The sequence below is a fragment of the Phyllostomus hastatus genome, unplaced genomic scaffold (assembly GCF_019186645.2).
Source record: "Phyllostomus hastatus isolate PE091 unplaced genomic scaffold, TTU_PhHast_1.1 phas_scaffold_200, whole genome shotgun sequence".
Lineage (NCBI taxonomy): Eukaryota > Metazoa > Chordata > Mammalia > Chiroptera > Phyllostomidae > Phyllostomus > Phyllostomus hastatus.
Window position 1 is genome coordinate 10,908,777 of NW_025334016.1, and position 21,639 is coordinate 10,930,415.

The 21,639-nt window shown below is 43.4% G+C and overlaps 1 protein-coding gene across 1 annotated transcript; it reads left to right on the forward strand.

Moving 5' to 3' along the window:
• The first annotated feature begins 886 nt into the window (after positions 1-886).
• CHST7 (carbohydrate sulfotransferase 7) lies at positions 887-20,606 on the forward strand. Its single transcript, XM_045860485.1, has 2 exons — positions 887-2,612; positions 20,183-20,606. The coding sequence occupies exon 1, from the start codon at positions 1,121-1,123 to the stop codon at positions 2,579-2,581; it is 1,461 nt and encodes a 486-aa protein (XP_045716441.1). The 5' UTR covers positions 887-1,120; the 3' UTR covers positions 2,582-2,612; positions 20,183-20,606.
• The last annotated feature ends 1,033 nt before the right edge of the window (positions 20,607-21,639 follow it).

The following is a 21,639-nucleotide window of genomic DNA, read 5'->3' on the forward strand; positions in this document are numbered from 1 at the left end:
CTGAAACAGAGCAAAAAATATTCTTTTTAGTTTTCTTTTGGATTTCAGGAACTCTGAGCTTAATCTGCGTCTTGGACTTCCTGTCACTTTTTCATCCATCCTTGAGTACATGTCCTTCCTTATGGGTTCCTTGTAAACACTGAGCTCCTGAGAAACTCCACCATCTTCCCACTCTGATTATATAAATGATTTTGTTCACGTGTGTATGAACAGATTAGGTTATGCTGCAGTAACAAATGACCCCCAAATCTCACAACACCAGGAAGTAAAGAGGCCCTATGAAAATCATGGCATTTTAAAAATGAGTAAACAGATCCGCAGGATATCTGTAAATGTGCATGCCCCTCAGGGGCAAAACCCTAAGGAACACAACACTTGAAATTTCACAAAGGCTACACCTTAATCACTAAATGCACCATGTAAATGCAGTAGTGCCTCTGATTCTTCTGGGCCACCATGCAATGTGCAATTGTGTTTATCTCAGTGAAGAAGTTCTCCATCCAGAACTCAGTAACACTCATCCTGGGACTGATGGGGGCACTGGATGTAGGTAGTGAGCAGGACCCCAATCTAAGTAGTGTGGAGGCAAGTCTGTCTATGAAAGAGATGGCCAGGCTGGGGACACGTAACAAGAGAGGCAGTGAAAATCTCTGGGTGGAGTCCACATCTTGTCACTGGGTACATTCTGTACACACGAGCCCCTCCCTTGCCTGAAGTTAATTCATGAAGACCTGACTTCATTACGGAGTGGCTGGTGAAAGGTGGGGTCTAGCTTGGCGCGCCCCAGCCGGCGTCACCACCCCGCTGCAACTCCGCCCATATCTGACAGATTTGTGGGCGAACCCAGCGGATAGGGAGGCGGGAAGAAACCGAGGTTGAAGGCCGGGCAGGCGGCTGCTTAGGCAGCCAATGAGCGACTCTCCAGCCGTAGAGTCGAGAGGGCAGGGGCGCCGCCACTAGCACCACCGCCTCCCAAGTCCGTGTGGATGCACAGCCTTGGCGGCTCTGCCCCTCCCGGTGCAGAGGGGCCCACAGGGGCCCGAGGGGCAGACTCGGGAGGGGATTTCTAAGGAAGGGGAGAAGACTGGAGCCGCACCCTCTTTAAGGGGCTTGGTAAACGATGAAGGGCCGGCGGCGGCGGCGCCGGGAGTACTGCAAATTCGCGCTACTCTTGGTGCTGTACACGCTGGTGCTGCTGCTCGTCCCTTCCGTATTGGACAGCAGCCACGAGAGGGACAAGGGCGCTGGGCACTGCCCGGGCCTGCAGCGCAGCCTAGGAGTATGGAGCCTGGAGGCGGCGGCAGCAGGAGAGCGGGAGCAGGGCGCGGAGATGCGGCCCGCTGCTGAGGGGCACGCAAGCCAGTCCTTTGGACCCCCGGGCAACCTTAGCAGCGCCATCGGAGAGAAGGTGTCTGGTGAGAAGCAGCATATATATGTGCACGCCACCTGGCGCACCGGTTCGTCGTTCCTTGGCGAGCTCTTTAACCAGCACCCGGACGTTTTCTACTTGTACGAGCCCATGTGGCATCTCTGGCAGGCGCTGTATCCAGGAGATGCTGAGAGCCTGCAGGGCGCGCTGCGTGACATGCTGCGCTCGCTTTTCCGCTGTGACTTCTCCGTGCTGCGGTTGTACACGCCTCCAGGAGACCCCGCCGCGCGCACCCCAGACTCAGCCAATCTCACCACGGCCACTCTCTTTCGCTGGCGGACCAACAAGGTCATCTGCTCGCCGCCTTTGTGCCCTGGCGCGGCCCGGGCCCGCGCAGAGGTTGGCCTCGTCGAGGACGCCGCTTGCGAACGCACCTGCCCACCGGTAGCTCTGCGCGCCCTGGAAGCCGAGTGCCGCAAGTATCCGGTGGTGGTCATCAAGGACGTGCGCCTCCTCGATCTGGGAGTCTTGGTGCCTCTGCTGCGTGATCCGGGCCTCAACCTGAAGGTGGTGCAGCTTTTCCGAGACCCGCGGGCCGTTCACAACTCTCGTCTCAAATCCAGGCAGGGGCTGCTGCGCGAAAGCATCCAGGTGCTGCGCACCCGCCAGAGAGGAGACCGTTTTCACCGTGTGCTGCTGGCCCACGGCGTGGGCGCTCGCCCTGGGGGCCAGTCCCATGCGCTGCCCGCTGCACCACGCACTGACTTCTTCCTGACCGGTGCGCTGGAGGTGATCTGTGAAGCCTGGCTGCGCGACCTGCTCTTCGCGCGTGGGGCGCCTGCCTGGCTGCGGCGCCGCTACCTGAGGCTTCGCTATGAGGACCTGGTGCGGCAGCCTCAGGCCCAGCTGCGCCGCCTGCTGCGCTTCGCCGGGCTGCGCGCAGTGGCCGCGCTGGACACCTTCGCGCTCAACATGACGCGCGGCACGGCCTACGGCGCTGACCGGCCCTTCCACCTGTCGGCGCGCGACGCCCGCGAGGCAGTGCACGCCTGGCGCGAGCGCCTGAGCCAAGAGCAGGTGCGCCAGGTGGAGGCCGCCTGTGCTCCGGCCATGAGTCTGCTGGCTTACCCTCGCAGCGGAGAAGAGGGTGACGCAGAGCTGACCCTGGAGGAGGAGACACCGCTGGAAATGGAGGCTGATGGCGCCACGTAGCCATCCACCTGCGTCCTGGGGACAGATCTGGGTAAGGTGACCCGGGGCAGGAAGAGGCAAGGAAGGGTCTTCGGGGATCTTGGACCAGCCTACAGGGAGAGCGGTGGGAAAGCGTTGCCGGCAGAATTTGGGAGAGTCATTGGGATTGCCAGCTTAGCCACCTGCCTTCTCAGGTCAGGATCCTGAGATGAGAGAGGTTAAGTATGGCTGAACCAGAACCCAGATCTCCATACCCCCAGTCTCCTCTATGAAGTAGGAAGTAAGGTCATCTGTTGAGAATTGGGAGAGGGGAGGGAAGAGGGATATCAGGTCTGGGGAGAGTAGAGAAGATTGGAAAGTCATAATGGAACTTGAGACTAGGAATTGACATGAAAAGCATAGGATTTCGGGGTCCATTTGAGTTTGAGGATTATGACTTTATCTTGGTGCCAGTCTGTCTTGTGAGGAAAAACTCTTTGCAACAGTGTCTGCATGAACAGAGAAAGCCAAAAGTAGACTTTGGTGGAAAGTTATTGACTCTTACCTCACTTCCCCCTAATCTGTTTCATTTCTTCTATGATTCTATCTCTCTGATGTGCAAACTCCAGGACTTTCCTTCTGAGTTCCCAAGCTCACAGGCATAGTCAGGCCTTTCTTGCAACAGTTTAGCATGTGTGTGTCTCAAGCTCTGCTACAATGGTGTAGAATGGCCTTAGCTGTCCTCCTGGCTCATGTGGAGTCTCCCCATGACTGATGTTTGTAGGGTATTTGACCATATCCCATTTACATCAGTTCCTGAAAGCTGCCTGGTCAGCTTCCTCTAGTGTCGACCAGACCTCAAGGCTGGGCTTCTCCCCACTTTGCCCCACCTGTTTGAGAGATGGAACCTTAAGATTGGCAATAGCAGCTTTGGCTGTAACTGCAGAAGAAGCGCTGTGAAAGGATCACCCCCCATACTTTTTGTTCTTTCTCTGTAAAGCATGTATCCTGAGATGCTAAAATTGGGCTTAAATGATCTCAAAATGTGTTCAGTGTCTAGATCAGTGTACGCTTGTATGTTGGCTGAGGGGAAGAGTTTGTTCTGCATGACACTGACCTTAACAGTCTAGTTAGTGGCATGGGGGTGGGTTTCCCCTGTAAGTTGGAAGGGTGCAAGCTTTCTGCACTGTGCAGTCCAGCAGAAGAGGAAAAGCAGTGCCCAGTGAGCGGAAGTGACTTAAGTTCCCATTCATTATTTTATAGTGTAACTCATTATTCCCGTGGGATAAAGCTCTGAGGACAAAGTTGAAGATGTTAATGAAGGTGGATTTTGTTGTTAATAGAGCCAGGGTTTCAGAGAGATTTTGGAAGTTGGCTGATTTTTCTCCCAGTGATCAAGTGGTTTTCTTGGTCAGTTTCTGTAATTGCTAGGAAGTCTGCGTTCTCTCCTGATTTCCAGAGTAAAGGAAGACAAGGCATATGATGATTTGTCACATTCAACAAAAACGTCCTCTCATCTGTTAACCTTGTATTTACAGATATAAGTTAACATAACAGTCCCTAACTCTCCTTCACAGGCCAGAGGGAACACCTCTCTAGGGAAATGCTACAGCATTTTATGGCTTTAAGAACAGTCTCCCAGAAACTTCCACATTTTTCTCGTTTTTATTGACATTTACCGAGTGCTGACTGGGGTGGGGTAAGAGGAAGAATAGAGAGGAGGGTTAGAAGACAAGGCTTTGTCCTCTAGGAAGTTAGAGTCTGTGAGGGTGATTATGGGTGAAGACACTAGTGCTGCTGTTTGGAAGGCCAATAGGGCTTTTTCTGAAGGACTTCAGGAACATCTGGCAGCCACTTTTAGGCTCTTCCATACTTTGTTGATTAATCCCTCCCTTCCATATTTCTGTTGGAATTATTGGGGCACTTACCATGTCACCACCAACCAATGGGTTTATTAAAAGGTTGTATTTATGATTCCTAGAAAGAAAACATTATTGACTCACTGATGACTTTCTAAAAGTCTATCACACTCTTCTCTAGGAAAGGGAAGAGATCCTTATGTGCCATGTGTTGAGTTGAGTTAAGCATTGTACATGTATCATTATTTTGACATACTATCAATTTTACAAATGAGGAATCTGAGACTTAGAGAAGTCACATAATTTGCCCAAATTCACACCTGGGCTGGTGACGGTGGAACAGCTATGGTGTTTGACCCCAGAACTCAGAATCTCTCCAATATGACACACCCTTACATGGCCCCCTTACCCACTTAGCATCCCCTGGCAGCACCTTTGGCACTCCACCCAGGTTTACAGACTACTCTGGGAAATACATATAACTTTATTATTAATATGCTCTAACCACTGAACAAATCAATAAAATATCCCTGAACTGCCAACAACATCCTACATAGGAAAGCTGGTAACTCTACAGCCATCCTCTCCATGGCTGTCTTCCTCACGGGGCATCTGAGCATGGCCTGAGCTCATTAGTAAAGAAGGGCTACACCCGAATTGACCTGAGTAACTTCTGGATGGTCCATACCTGACAACCAGGATCTGCCAGGGAATCAGTATGATTTTTTAAGGCTGTGTGGGGACCTCAGCACCCTGAACCAAGTCACCAAGGACCCAGGTACTTCCCATCTTTTACATCTTTTTGGATTCCACTCACTGTCACAAGATGGTAGCCTCAGCAACAAGCATCACTTTCTCACACAACTACTCAGGGTTGTTAAAATGCAGAAATGAAGGAAACTGGTTAGCAAATAAGGAGTGAAGGATTTTTCCCTTATGTGTTTCTCTTTCCTTTAATCTCACTATAGAAATCTTTCTCAAAACTCCCTGACCCAGCCTACTTCTTTTATGTTTCCCTGGGTCACATGGCCTGCCCTACCCAAAAAATTGGTGAAAGGGACTACGATTGTCATGCTTGGCTCAGACATTATATTCAGCTGAGGAGCTTTTGTTTTTAATGTCAGTACCTGAGCTGCACCCCTACAAATACTGACCAATGTAATTGGTCTGGGGTGGGGTCCAGGCACTGGGATGTTTTAAAAGGTTTCCCAGGTGACTGTACTATACAGATAAGTTGAGAACCACTGACTTGGACCAGTCATGATTCATCCCCTGACCTAGGTTGTTGCCACTGGAACAAGATCAGGATGGGGGCTGTTAATGAGCAGTGAACTGTCTGCTACAGTAATTTATGTGAAAGAACTTGGAACTGTGAAATTCCAAGGAGCTGTAGGGTGTAAGGTGTTAATATGGAAAGGGAAAAATGTCTTAAATTATTCATGGATCCAATTATCACCCTCTTACATTCCTTCAAATGCTTTGTCTGTACTCCTTATCTAATAATCCACTATTGTACACTCTCTACTGCAGTTCTGAGCACACTGATATGCTGTCCTGTCCTTTTCAGCATGCCTCCCTTTGACCTCTACCCTTGGTAGGACCCAGGGTTTCATTCCCATAGGCATGTAAGACACCTTGGCCTTTTTTTCTGACAAGACAAATGTACTCTCTGAATAAAATTAGGAAAGGAGTTACGTGAACTATAACCTAAACCCCAACAGTCAGAAAGCTTTCTTTTTAAGGAAATCATGCAAACAGAAAAATAAAGACCAGCCACCACCAAGTCCCTAACAAAGCATTTTGAAGGTCATTCCACTTTAATCTGGTTATTACGCTCCAAATGGCTTACGTATAAATAGCACTGGAAGGAGAAACTCTTGTTTAAACACAGACTGCCTATGAATAGACATGTATTATATATTGTTTTTACATAGAAATTCTATGTAGTTTCCCCATTTTATGGATGGTGAAACAGACTCAGAGAGGTTGGGTAATTGCCAAGGATAACACAGCCAGAGGATGAAAATCAGGTGCTATTTTGAAACTAGTGTTTTACACATTTTTTAAAATTATACATGCATGTGGTGAAAAAAAAGTTCAACAGAATGCGAAGATATAAAATACCTGCCAATCTCACATCCTAGAAGCATCCACTACATTTCTTGTGATAAATGTCTAGAAATGTTTTATGCAAATTGAAACAGAAAAGTATAGCCTTTTAGGTAGTTAAGTCTTTTTGTTTTTAATTCCTTAAACTTTTAAAAGTTGAGATATAAGTAAGGTCACCTTATGTAGAAAGGCTGTATGCTTTGTACATTTTGAAGAAGTATAGTTCTTCAAAGGTACACAAACTTTCACTCCTACAAGCTGTTTTTTGGAGTGTCTGTTTGCTACACTTTCAGCAACAGGAATTTTATCTAATTTTTTTGTGTGTTGGCTAATCTGATGGGTGTAAATGTTTGTGGGAACCAGGGTGCAAAGATGTCATCAACTTCTTAGTCCTTCTGCAGTCCACGTGTACTCAGAAAGTGTCATTTCTGTGATTCTTTTGAAGGACTGAATACAGTTTGAAATAAAAACAATCATCCCTTTTTAAAACCACACTTATATATGCCGTTAGGTTTTAGCAAGGCTCTTGTTAAATGTCCTTCTGGTACTGTTGCACTGGATTCTACCTATTCACTTGAACTTCAACAATTTCAGGACACTATCACTGGGAAAATTACGCTGATTTTAAATAAGGTTTAACTCTTCATACATTTTCTCTATTCTCCTGAGAGCTCTCCTTGTAGTCTGGGGGAGGGCAGAAGTGCCCATTTACAGTGGCTGAGGCAAGATTCACAGAGTTTTCAAAGAGGTTTTTTTTGTGTGTCTGAGCAGAGATTTTCTTCCCCTGAATACAAACATAATATAAATAGTTGGGCAAGATGCTCTTAAAAACACTTATAAGCAGCTGGCTTAAAATTCTACAGTATGCCTTTCCTCAGCCTTCTCTCAGCATGAGCAACACAGAAAAGAATGAAACTTAAAAATGCTAAACTGGTCTTGCTTTTTTGTGTCTGACATTCTAGTCAAACAAGGTGAGCTAATAAATGAACCTCTCTCTGTTGTGAGGGCTCCCTGGCTCCTCATTCTGTTGCTTCATAGTGGAACTGAAGGAACTTGCTCTACTGAAAGAAACATTTCTACTTAAGTGCACTATAGAGGAAAAACAGTAAAGACTAAGAAACAACCCTGGCCCAAGTTCAAGAACACAAGGAAGTGAACTGTTTTGGAACTGAATAGGAAGCAGTTTCAATTGAAGAAAAATTGCAGAGCTCAGTGATGTCTTCATGAGAATTGGAGTCCTTCAGTTTTGCTCCCTGCCCTCCTTGGCCCACAGGTTTGGCAGGCTGGCTTGACATTTCTGCAGCTGGCCTTGTTCACATTAAAGACCATCATACTGGATACTGAGAAGAAATTGGAGCATCAGCTGATAGTGAATATTTTGAAATAGGTAATTAAGAGGCAGTGAAAAACAACCATTGTGTTTAACTTCCATGTTTGGAATGAAAAGATTATTCTCCTCTGAAGAGTCACATGCCAAAAATAACCACTGAATAAGACTTGTTTTTACTTATGGAATGGAAGCCTTTTCTGTTAACACTCCTGTCACGGGAGTGTTAAAATGAGCCCTAGAAGGCACAGGGAGAGATGTGAGGGCCCAAAGCAGTCTCTGGGCCCTGCCATCAGGAAGTTTCATATCTGGCCTGATACCCAAATGCTCACAGGGATGGTTTAGAGAGATTAATATTCAGCAGACTGAAAGCAGAGAAGGCAGACTAAGTGAGGGTGACACCAAACATTACAGAAAGTATTGCAAGGGATGGGGAGTCGGTAGGGGTGGGAGACTGTGAGTTCTTTTGTAAAGATGATGATCTGAAGAGACTTGTTGAAAGCCCCAATGTAAACTGGGAAGCCAACTAAAGCAGTCCCTACATACATACAAATAAGATGACCATTAGGGAAAAATGTCCCAGAGCTTAAAAGTTACTTTCCTCATGATTAAGACCAGACTTTACCAAAAAAGATATATTACTGCCTAAGAGAAATTATGGGAACAGTAAGCCAAAAATACTAAGATGAAGATAATGTTTTAAAAATAGGACTTCCTTTCAAACGGCATAGAGTTTGGCATATGTTAAATAGACAGATTTTAGAAGCAATGAAAGCAGATTCTGTTTCTTGCTCTAATAAAAGATATCACCAACACAGATGTAATAAAGGAAAACAATCCATTTTTCAGGTTCTGCAAACTGCAAAAAAGTTACATGGTCTTGCCTAAGGATAGCAGAGGGGGCTATTTTGCAAAAACGAGATGGTTAGCTGAAAATAACCCCCCCAAAAAAACAACAAAACTCTTAACATGATTGAATGCCTTTTAAAATTAATTCTATTTTTATTTTTCAGTAGTCAAAGGGTAACAGAAGTACTTTTAACCTCAGGAAAGATCCATGTCCTGCTCCTAAGAATGGCAGTCTCTGGCAATCCTACAGGCCTTGAGGAGGACTGGTTTACATGCTTCACTGTCCTGTGCCAACATAAACCTTCTCTCAGCCATGGGACCATTTTATCCACACCATCCTGTGGGCAGGGCTAGGAAAGGGTGGAACAGACACAGCATCTCACTCTGCATGGAGAGCTACCTGAAGTGACTGGCCTAGACTTGTGCTGATGGATAGACTCTGTCCAGGAGTGTGCAACCTTTTGGCATGTCTGGGCCACACTGAAAGAAGAAGAAGAGTTGTCTTGGGCCACACATTAAATACATGATTGCAACATGTTAATCACAAAAAAATCTCATGATGTTTTAAGTAAATTAATGATTTTGTGTTGGGCCGCATTCACAGACATTTTGGGCTACATGCACCCTGCAGGCCACAGGTTGGACACTTCTGCTAGGGTATGCTGGCTGACCAACCATCCTGAACTGTGTATCCTAAAGCTTATGAGGGCAGCAGCCACAGTGCCCCCACCCCACCTTCAGCCATTCCATTGGCTGGTAGCTTCAGTGGAGGCCAAAGGACTGCTTGAGTGGCAGGTGCAAACTCTGGTCACTTCCCAGTCCCACATTCTTGTCACACAGGATAAGTAGTAAACTAAGGCAGGGAAGTGGAGGGACAAGTGTCTGACCCATTGACTCAGCAGTCCTGAGCCTGGTCCGATAAGATTGCTAGGTGTTCTGAATATCACAAGCAGGGATAGTGCAGAAGGAAACTCTGTGCTGGGAAAGGAGCTTCTGTAGTAATTCCACTAGGACAAAGAACTTTTACTAGCTGAGAAAGAAAGCTTTTGTAGCTGTCTATTGTTCCTAAGGTTTAGAAGGGGAAGAAGGAGGGGGAGCCTAGAAGCTGTCTAAGGTATATAACCCCTGAACCTCAATAGTCAGGTTACACACATTAATTGAGTACCTACTTTTAGCCTCAGCTCAAGTGTAGAGAACAAACTTACTAACAACTTTATTTCCTCTATATGTGGGGCATTCAGACTAGCTGGGAGCCTGCTTGCAGCTTTGTGCTTGTACACATTTCACAAATAAACTTGCTATCTCATTTCCATGATACGTGTTTGCCTCTCACTTGAATTTGTCTTGCGAGCAAGGCAAGAACCAAAAAACAAGCTGGCAGGGGGAGGGCCCTAATTCTGGTGTCTCCCCAATAACACCCTTCCTAAGCCCTGCCACTCCCACTTGGTAGATGAGAAACATGTGTAGGTGGGTGATGAAATATATATGACAAAATACTGACTCAGTTCCTTTATTTGACTTGGGAATGACCTTACTCACAAAAGCAATTATGTATGCCAATTAAAATTATATCTCGGAGCAGTTCAATGAAAGAAAAAACCAAAAGTCAACTAGGCAAACTCTGATATTTGCAAATTTATTAATACTGGTTTGGAACACTTTCATTTAATTTGTTCTCAAGTAAACTCAAGAAATTGGGAAATTTTTAGTTAGAGATGGGTATGATGAAATTGAAAACATTAGCCCTGGCTGGTGTGGCTCAGTGGACTGAGTGCTAGCCTGCAAACCAAAGGGTTGCTGGTTCTATTCCTAGTCAGGGCACCTGGGTTGCAGGCTGGGTGTCCAGTAGGGGGCGTGCAAGAGGCAACCACACGTTGATGTTTCTCTCCCTTGGTTTCTCCCTCCCTTCTCCTCTGTTTAAAAATAAGTAAAATTTTTAAATAAATGGAAAACATTATTTAATTCTATTGGGGAAATATAATGGCCATTTAATTTTTGCATTGGCCAGTCCAAGGGCTTGACTAATGATTTCCATGGATTGAGGTTTTACTCTGATTTCTGGAGCAGAAAAAGGTATTTTCTTCCCACTGTGGGGAGGGAAGAGGATAGAGAGGCAGCTCAGCTCTTAACATGGGCTGCCCAGGTCCAATCAAGTGATTTCTCCCCGAAGTCCTCAGGCAATAAGTTTTGTTTGTTTGTGTCTTTGTGTGTATGTTTTACTCAATCCCTATTTTCAACTGAAGCAAGGGTTGTTTCAGGTATTAAATACAACTGAAACTATTATTGACTAGTGTAATTATCCTAGCACCCTCTGCCACTTAACTTTTCAGATTGAAAGACTAAAAATGATTTATCACATTTATGCTGTTTAAAGTGCATTTCTAGGCTATTGGGGGAGGGAATGCAGTTAGATTAGCAAACTAAATATTTCCTATTATATTTTGTTTTAGAGTCACAACAAAGTATTGCTTACACTTTGATATTTCTGGTATTTCAAGTATTATTTTACCATCATCTCTAAGCACCTCCCATTTTAAAAAATCAATAATTAAATGGCTCTATTGTTGTAAACATTGTCAGTCATTTCCGTTTTCCTTGGCACTGGGTTCCACTGATTGGAGATGGAAACAGGAAGGTTAAGGAAGCTTAACTCAAGTTAACAGATAAGCTTAGAAGGTAACATATCCACAGAGGATGGTTCCAGGGTCAGATGCTTATAGAAGATACTACAAGAACACTTTGCCATTGAAAAGGAGGCCAACAACGTCCTCAGCCCGTTTGTTCTGGAGTGGGTCCAGGAGGAAGGCTATTACAATGGGCTGGAAAGTAATTCACCAGTGATAATGGGATCTGCTGAATACCCAGAAATCTCAGATCCCTCAGCCCAAGTGCCAAGTCCTAGCACCAACTTTTAGCATCTGTCAAGTCACTTTTGGTGATAAACCCAGGACACTGCACCTGGCACAAGTGAGTGGGCAAGGACAGGTGACTACTTTCTTAGGCAAAACCTAGAAAAACTTGAAGTGTGGGTAAAATCTATGTGTGGTTTAATGAGGGAAGTGAGGTGCCCATGCAAATTCCCAGATCCAATTGGGAGGCCTAGGGCTCAGTACCTGACTTGAAAGGGGACAGGAAGGCCACAGAGAGAGAGGTAGAGCTACAAGCTCATATGCTCGAATCTTCTGTTCTCAAACTTTAAAGCAAGCAGGAAGTTGATTCTTCCTCCTCCCCCATCCCAGCTGAAAAAGTATGATTAAAATGCTAAGAGTGTGTCTGTCTTCCTGAGTTGCTCTACTGTAGTCCCCAGGAGGTTCAGCACAGCCAACTGCTTGCAATTGCAGTCCAGGCTCCTTAACCCAGAAAGAAGTTTCCCTTTGACTGCAGTGAGGCTATTAGTAAGTCAACCAGCTGCATTTAGGGCCCCACTGGTCATTTAAATACTCTGGGGAACTGTAGCAAAGGCAACAAAATGCACCCAACTCACTGGAGTATGACCATGAATCTTCAAGTAAACAATCCATTTTTTAAAAAGTGCAAGTGAATTTGTGAATTTAATATTAAGGAATGACTTAACATTTCAATGCCACATATTTAAAAACCCTTTTATACATGCTTCACAAGACAATGATATACAGAAATTGTTACAAATCTCAGGGTGTTCACAGCTTGGGGTACTCTGTTAAAAAAATGAGACAGATTGTTGCAAGGTGGTTTTATTTACTTCCAGCAAGTAAAGGAGACAGGAGATTCATATACAAAGCCCAGCCTTGCTGAAGCAAGGTTTAGCCATTGCTTATGTATACTGTTTGGTCAATTACATGTTGATTTCTCTGCAGTTGGCTACTTTCATAGTGAGTTCCTGTCAGCTCATCCTGTTTACAGCTGTAGCTGCAAAATACTGTGCTACGTTGTAACATTTAGTAAGAAATAACATTTTGAGCCACCTGGACCTTCAGATCCTTGCTTGTTCTAACAAAATTTCTATAAATCTGGAAATTAATTGTATTAAGACAATTTTTGAGTTATCTATTTTTATTATCATACAAGATAGGTTTTTAAATACTTTTGACTTATGAATGACCAGAAGTTTCTACACTTGTTTCAAGTGGTTCAGGTAGTAACAAACATTTTCATTCTCTCCAAACTCTATGTAAGTGGAAATAGTTTGAACCAAGTTCAGTAGTTTAACAGTTAATTTTTCATTGTCAAACATCTAGTAGTTAGAAGAAAGGGCAAGGCTAGCTCCTCCGTCACTGCAGCTGGCTGATAAACTGAGTATTTGGTTTTTAAATATGTACCCTAAGTTGAATATTTCATAGCTCCAACTTAATAGGGCCCCATAGTGTTAAGAAGAGTGATGTCTGGAATGAATTTCATTCTTAATCCTATGTCTAAAGCCCCGGGGGCTTAAGAATTTGGGGGATCATCACACTAAGAATTCATAGGCATGTTTATATTTTACTTATTCTTAAAATGTATTTTTATTGATTATGCTATTACAGTTGTCCCATGTTTTTCTCCTCTTAATTCCCCTCCGCACTGTACTCCCACTACTATCATTCCCCCACCTTAGTTCATGTCCATGGATCATTCGTATAAGTTATTTGGCTTCTCCATTTCCTATGATATCCTTAACCTCCCTTTGTCTATTTTGTACCTACCAAATTATGTTTCTTATTCCCTGTACCTTTCTCCTCCATTCTCCCCCCTCCACCTCCCTGCCGATAAACCTCCATGTGATTTCCATTTCTGTGAGTCTGTTCCTGTTCTAGTTGTTTAGTTTTTTTTTTTTAGGTGTGGTTGTTAATAACTGAGTTTGTTGTCATTTTATTGTTCATAGTTTTTATCTTCTTTTTCTTAGATAAGTCCCTTTAATATTTCATGTAATAAGGGTTTGGTGATGATGAACTCCTTTAACTTGACCTTATCTGGGAAGCACTTTATCTGCCCTTCCATTCTAAATGATAGCTTGGCTGGATACAGTAATATTGGGTGGAGGTCCTTGCCTTTCATGGCTTTGAATACTTCTTTCTAGCCCCCTTTTACGTGCAAGATTTCTTTTAAGAAATCAACTGCTAGTCTTATGGGTACTCCTTTGTAGGTAACTCTCCTTTTCTCTTGCTGCTTTTAAGATTCTCTGCTTAATCTTGGGTAATGTAATTATGATGTGTCTTGGTGTGTGCTTCCTTGGGTCCAACTTATTGGGACTCTTTTGGGCTTCCTGGACCTCCTGGATATCTATTTCTTTTGCTAGATTGGGGAAGTTCTCCTTCATTAGTTTCTCAAATAAGTTTTCAATCGCTTGCTCTTCCTTCTCTCCTTCTGGCATCTCTATGATTCGGATGTTGGAAAGATTAAAGTTGTCCCAGAGGTTCCTAAGCCTCTTCTCATTTTTTTGAATTCTTGTTTCTTCAATCTGTTCTGATCAAATATTTATTTCTTTGTTCTGCTCCAAATCATTCATTTGAACCCCAGTTTTCTCACCTTCACTGTAGGTTCCCTGTATATTTTTATTTCACTTTGCATAGCCTTCACTTTTTCCTCTATTTTGCAACCATTCTCAACCAGTTCTATGAGCATTCTGATTACCAGTGTTTTGAACTCTGTATCTGATAGGTTGGCTATCTCTTCATCGCTTAGTCGTATTTTTTATGGAGCTTTGATCTGTTCTTTCATTTGGGCCATTTTTTTTTGTTACATAGTAAGGGGAGGAGCCTTAGGTATTCACCAAGGCAGGGCAACTGACTTCAGGGTGTTGTGGTGCTGTCTGTGGGGGAGGGGCCCCAGAGGGAACAATGCCACTTGCTTGGTTCACCGCTTGCTTTCAGTCACTTCCTCTGCTATGCACAAGCAAATTGGGCCCTTCCGGTGTTTATTCCCAGGTGGGTGGGTTTGTGTGCATTCTAGGACCCTGTGAGTCTCTCCAGTGAACTCTCCCGTGAGGCTGGGAGTTTCTCCTGTGCCTCAGCCCCCATAGGTTAGTCAACCAGAGGTTCTGAGGTTTTATTTCCCTGCACTGGAGCCCTAGATTGTTCAGTCTCTCTCCCCAGTTGTTCTTCCTGGTTTATCTGCATGCGAATGTGGGAATGCCCACTCTGCCAGGTGCTGTCTTGCCTGCCCCAGTCCTCCAGCTGCCACCTTACTGTGAGTCCTCTCCACCCTGGCTGACCATCTCTGCCTCCCCTACTGGTCTGGATGAATGTTTCTTCTTTAACTACTTGATTGTCAGACTTCCATATGGTTCAATTTTCTGTCAGTTCTGATTGTTTTTTGTATTGTTATTGTTCTTCTTTTGGTTGTGCAGGGAGACAAAGTGTATCTACCTATGCCTACATCTTGTCCAGAAGTCTCTCTCTTTTTCTTGATGAATATGGTTAAAAGCTTGTGGATTTTGTTTATCTTTTTAGAGAACCAGCTCCTGGATTTATTGATCCTTTGGATTGCTCTTTTAGTCTCTATGTCATTTAATTCTGCTCTGATCTTGGTTATTTCCTTCCTTCTGTTTGCTCTGGGCTTTGTTTGATGTTGTTCCTCCAGCTCTTGCAGATATAGGGTTAGGTTGTTCATTTGAAATGTTTCTGCTTTTTTAAGGTAGGTCTATATAGCTATGAATTTCCCTCTCAAGATTGCCTTTGCTGTGTCCCATAAGTTTTGGATTGTTGTGAGTTCTTTTCATTTGTTTCCAGAAACTTTTTGATTTATCTTTTATCTCATTCTTAACCCATTCATTGTTTAATAGCATGCTATTTAATCTCCATAAATTTGAATAAGTTTTAGTTTTTTCCTTGAGGATGGTTTCTAGTTTCAGGCCCTTATGGTCTGAGAAAATGCTTCATATGATTTCAATGTTCTTGCATTTGTTGAGACTGGTTTGTGTCCTATCATGTGGTGTATCTTTAAAAATGTTCCATGTGCATTTGAAAAAAATGTGTACTTTCCTTCTTTGGGATGAGAAATTTTATATATATATCAATTAAGTCAGTTTGATCTAGTGTGTCATTCAGTGCCACGATATACTTGTTGATATTTTGTTTGGAAGATCTATCCATTGTTGAGAAGGGCAAGTTAAAATCCCCTAGTATAAGTGTGTTGCTGACTGTGTCTTCCTTGAAGTCTTCAAAGGTTTCTTTTATATATTTGGGTGCTCCTATTTTGGGTGCATATATGTTTCTAATGTTTATGTCTTCTTGATGGATTCTTTCTTTGAGTATTATGAAGTGTCCTTCTGCACCTCTTTTTATGGCCTTTGTTTTGTAATCTATATTGTCTGAAATAAGTATTGCTACCTAAGCTTTTATTTTCCTCTCCATTGGCTTGGAATATTTTTTCCAACCCTTCACTTAGTTCTGTGTAGGTCTTTTGTTCTGAGGTGGGTTTCTTGAAGGCATCATATGTGCAGGTCATGTTTTCTTATCCATTGAGCTACCCTATGTCTTTTGATTGGAGCATTCAATCAATTCACATTAAGGTTATTATTAATAGGTACTCATTCATTGCCATTTTACCCCCTTTGTACCTGTGTTCCTCTTTCTCTCTCTCACACTCTTTTTCTTCCTCTTGTTAAAGCAGTCCCTTTAGCATATCTTGCAATGCTGATTTGGTGGAGGTGTATTCTGTCAGTCTTCTTTTGTCTGGGAAACTCCTTATTTCTCTTTCCTTTTTTTTTAATCTTTTTTAAAGTTTTTTTTTTAAAGATTTTATTTATTCATTTTCAGAGAGGGCAGGGACGGAGGAAGAGAGAGAGAGAGAGAAACATCAATGTGTGGTTGCTGGGGGTCATGGCCTGCAACCCAGGCATGTGGCCTGACTGGGAATCGAACCTGCGACACTTTGGTTCGCAGCCCGCGCTCAATCCACTGAGCTACGCCATCCAGGGCTTCTCTTTCCTTTTTTGATTGAGAGCCTTGCTGGGTAGAGTAGTCTTGGTTGCATGCCCTTGCTTTTCATTACTTGGTATATTTCTTTCCATTACCTTCTGGCTTGTCATGTTTCCATTGAGAAATCAGCTGCTAGCCTTATGGGGCTCCCTGGTATGTTACTTCCTGTTTCTCCCTTGCTGCTTTTAAGATTCTCATTTGTCTTGGAATTTCACTGTTTTAATTATGATGAGTCTTGGAGCAGGCTTCTTTGTGGTCCTCTTGATTGGGATCCTCTGTGCTTCCTGTATTTGTGTGGCTTTTTTCTCTCATGAAATTAGGGAAGTTTTCCATCATTACTTTTTTCAAACAGATTTTCTATCTCTTGCTCTTCTTCTTCTTCTGGTTACCCTATTATACAGATATTATTCTGTTTCATGTTGTCATGCAGTTCCCTTTATCCCTCTTTGTTCTCTTTGAGGATTTTTTTCTTTCTTTTTTTGGAGGTTTTTCTACCTCGTCCTCCAGCTCGCTGATTTGATCCTCTGCTTCATCTAGCCTGCTTTTGATTTCTTCTACTGTGTTCTTCAGTTCAGAAATTGTGTTCTTCATTTCCTCTTGGCTCTTGTTGATAGTCTGTATTTCGTTTTTCATGTTGATTTACTTTGCTGGAAGCTCCTTGTAGTTTCCCTGTAGTTTTTGGTAATTCTCAGTGAGCTCATCAAGCTTCCTTATAACCACTGTTTTGAATTCACTATCTGATAGTTGACTTGCCTCTATTTCATTTAGCATTCTTTCTGAGGCTTCCTCCTTTCCTTTTGTTTGGGGTTTGTTTCTTTGTCTCCCCATTGTTTGTGAGACTCTTCTTGTTAGCCTCTGTTTCTTAAATTGATCTGTTCTGACTTCCTGAGTTTGTGGTGTGAACTTCTACGGTAAGAGACTTGTGAGAATCAGTATTGCAGTCTCCTTGATCTCCTGAACTTGATGCTCCTGGGATGCCGTTTATGCTATTTATGTTGGCTCTCTGGATGTCTTTGGGGTTTGATTGTTGTTGGGTCTTTCTTTGGTGGGTCCTTCCCTCCAGCTGGTTGACTGAGGGCCACTCCACCATCCACATCTTGTATGCTGTTGTGCAGGTGCTGCCAGAACAAAACCACAAAGTCCAGGGAACAAACCCACATCTGCAATAATATCTCCCCTCCACAATCCCACTATCAGCAGCTAATTAACCAGTATTAATGAGGGTGTAAAGAAATTAAGACTGTTATAAGAAAGGAGAGAAATAAACTATAGTAGAAATTCTAGTGAGTTAATATGCACAAACTTGCTGGACAAGCAATGAATGTTAAAAAAGCTATGCAGGAAAGAAAATATTGCTAATCATGGAGAAGACCACAGTGGATTTCGTCTTGGTATTCTCTAGTGTTTACCACTGTTTTTTCTTTCTGGATCTGCCTCCGGTGATGTCACACATTGACCTCATCTGACCTTCAGTAGCCTGCTCCGAGATTGCCAGAGATAAACTGTGGCTGTCTCCTTCAGTTGTCAATCTAGTCACTCTACACTCAGCAGTGAGGCTTAAGCCCCATAGGGCGGGGCAGAATCCCTCCTGGGATTGGAGGTGTTGTTTCACCTCAGGCTGCTGCAGCTTGGAGGGGAGTGGTCTGCCTGAGCAGGATGGCTGCTGCTAATGGAGTATGACTCAGCACCGGGATCCCAGAGTCTGTTCTCTTAGGTCTCTCCCTAAAGTGTCCATCTCCAGTCTCTCCTCAGGGGTCTCTAGCTACTCTGCTCCCACTTTTACCAGAGATCTGGGTAAGTGGTAGCAAATGGAAATTTGTGTGTTGGCCCTGTACACAGCTCTTTGTGTGGCCAGCCACTTGTCTTGGCAGAGAGCAGCCCTGCTGCTTTTCATTGCTGGTTGTTATCTGTGTACTTTTTTGGCTCTGGTGGTCTAGGCTGGGGATCCCAGCTTAGGGTTTAGATTCTACTCTTCTCAGGGGGATCCTACCAGCCACTTAATTATCCCTCAGGTGCTGCCACCTGTGAGCACCCAGACAGCACTTTTGAGGCTCCACTGTACTACTCCTTACCAGTCAGTTAGTGGTGAAGATGATTGTTTGTCCGAGGTTATAAGCCTTCTCTTACTATTGTTTAGTTTTTTGTTCCCGGTGATTTCTCCACAATTTAGTTGTAATTCCAGATTGGCCCTGGGAGGAAGTTAATGTGGCTTCCACTCACTCTACCATCTTGCCAACTGACAGGTAATTTTTTTCATTGTATCCTAAACATTTGACCGTATGAATCTCTGAATTGTAAATTAAATGTTCAAATTAACAGGCCTCCACCTACACTGCACTGGAGGAGGAAGGGGTGCATCATCTGATTACTGCCAGGTGGGAATGCTAATCCAGAACTCCTGGCTTCCCACTAAGCCTCTGCTGACAGGAGGAAGGATAATTTTTGTGGTGTTTGGTTTCTATCTTTCTAGACTAGTCCTTTCCCTGCCTTTTGGCTATAGAGGCTTTTTGATCTTTTAGCATTGGCATTTATGGTCTGCTGGCTTCTTCAGCACCCATTCCAGGATATAGAAGAGGCAAAAAGAAAGCTCAGGGAACTCACAACTATGTTTTTCCTCATTACCCAATATCTCTAGTCAGTCCACCTTCCTTTCCTCATCCTTCAGTGTCTTATGTTGTGTTACATACTGTATTTGGTGATTTCAGTTACACTTTGTGGGAAGAATTAGCAGAAATGTATTTTATTAAAGTAAATTATACTGAAATTTAGCATGGTGGCTCTTTTTATGCAAATAACCTGTACTCAGAATATCAAAGTTTCATAGAAGGGGCTTGATGAAATTACCTTTTCCTTAATGTTTAATTTGAATATTTATTGCACCTTTTTAATCATGTTGAAAGTGCTCCCTTCCCCCACTCTGCTTCAGTAGTTATACTGAAGGGATGAACAGTTTCAACACATGAGAAAATAATGTCAAAATTGGTACACATCCAGGATTGGAGGAAGGATCACAAGAAACTGATAGCAGAACTTATACAAACATATCCAGAGGCAGCCCACTCTGCTGCTCCCATACAGTCACACAAGCAATGTGTTTTAATGAAAGAAGAAGAAAGTTCAGAGGAAGCTGGATTCATTGCTTATATACAGCCTTGGTTCTATATAACAGCCAATTGTTGTATTTATTTTGCACATGTGATCCAGTATACGACTGAAGGATGGATAGTTACATGGTTGGTGCCTAAAGGTACAGCTTCAATACCAGCTCTTTCTCCCACTCTACCCAGCTGGTCTCAGAAAATTCTGTTCGCAACAGGTGTCCCACAGTAGTAGCTGCAGAAAGCACAGTCATATTGACAGAGATGCCCCCATCTTTTTCCTGCCTTCATTTCTCACCAAACACCTCTTGGGTCACATTTATGTCTGGCCTGTCTTCACAACGTACAAATGATAAGATAGTGGTTCAGTGATGGATTTCTAGCATTGGATAGTGCAGTTTAAATAAGGAAGATGTAAGAAGTTCCACATTTAAGAGGTCTTACATCACCTGGGTTCAGCAGGCATTCTGTTTGTGGATTTCTATATTCTGAAGTTCAAATGCACTTTGTTCCTTTCCTTCCAGGTCAGTCATCAAGAACTGGAGCACTCAGCATGTTGTCCCAGCACTGGAGAAGCCACACTATGGAGGCAATCTATCATGCTGACAGAGACTGGGACTTAATTTGGTACCAACTGCTGTGCAATTCTGCAGAGCAGGAATATCATGAGCTTATTAAATAACAACCAACACATTGGTTGAAACAACATTTCCAGTGGGGAAGTGACAGTGCAATGTGGATAATTATGGCAATAAAATAAGAAGAGCCTTAGTTCCCAGCCTGAACCTGCCTTAGCTGGAGTCATTTCAGCAAAACATCCTCACAACAAAGAAGAGATGTGACTTGGTACCATTTCCCATCAGCAGATGTCTGGACAAAACATTAATGTAAATAAGAGCCAAGTGCGGTCCCGTGTATCTTGATTAAATTACTTGATATTAAGTGAAAGGTCTGGGTGGTATGTTTTAAACCTGACTCATCCGACTCTTCTAAATTTTTTTTATTGTTGTGCATTTATAGTTGTCTCCATTTTCCCCCTACTGCTCTACCCATTCCCGCCTCCCACCCTCAAACCCACCCCCTTTGGCTTTCTCCATGTGTCCTTTATATATGTTCCTTGATGCCCTTTCTCTATTTTCCCCTATTAGCCCTCTCCCCCCTCCTCTCTCGTTACTGTCAGTTTGTTCTTTATTTCAATGTCTCTGGTTATATTTCACTTGCTTGTTTTGTTGATTAGGTTCCACTTATAGATGAGATCATATGGTATTTGTCTTTCACTGCCTGGCTTATTTCGCTTAGCATAATGCTTTCCAACTCCATCCATGCTGTTGCAAAGGGTAGGAGCTCCTTCTTTCTTTCTGCTGTACAGTATTCCATTGTGTAAATGTACCATAGGTTTCTTATCTACTCATTTACTGCTGGGCACTTAGGTTGCTTCCAGCACTTGGCTATTGTAAATTGCTTTTTAAAAAGCAGTTTCTCTGTAGGGCAGGGGTGTCAAACTCACTTTCACTGAGGGCCACATCAGCCTTGTGGTTCCCTTCAAAGGGTCGAATGTAGAGCTCCTTGCTCCTAGTTAAGGAGTAGTTACATTTGTACAGTCCTAAAATTACATTTGGCCCTTTGAAGGCAACCACGAGTTTGATGTGACCCCTGGTGAAAATGAGTTTGACACCCCTGCTGTAGGGTGAGAGAATTTTAATGAGCTGGGGAAAAATTTACTTTTAAATTGTTCTATCTGATGTTTTTGTAATTATACTATTAAATGACTGGAGTCATGCTAATGACAGAACTTGCTTTGCTAGGAAGCTTCAGATTTTACAATGTAGTTCAATTGCATGGTTCTGGGAAGCACTAGTCTACATACAAAGAAATATAAAGACTATAAAGAAAACTGTATGATGGTTTCAAGATTCTTAGCATTATCCCACACTCAAAGCCTGTTAAAGGCTGTTGCAGGCCAGGAGAATCACAGACAGAG

Excerpts from the sequence above, each read along its gene's own strand:
- CHST7 (XM_045860485.1), top strand. The coding sequence starts at position 1,121 with ATGAAGGGCCGGCGGCGGCGGCGCCGGGAGTACTGCAAATTCGCGCTA.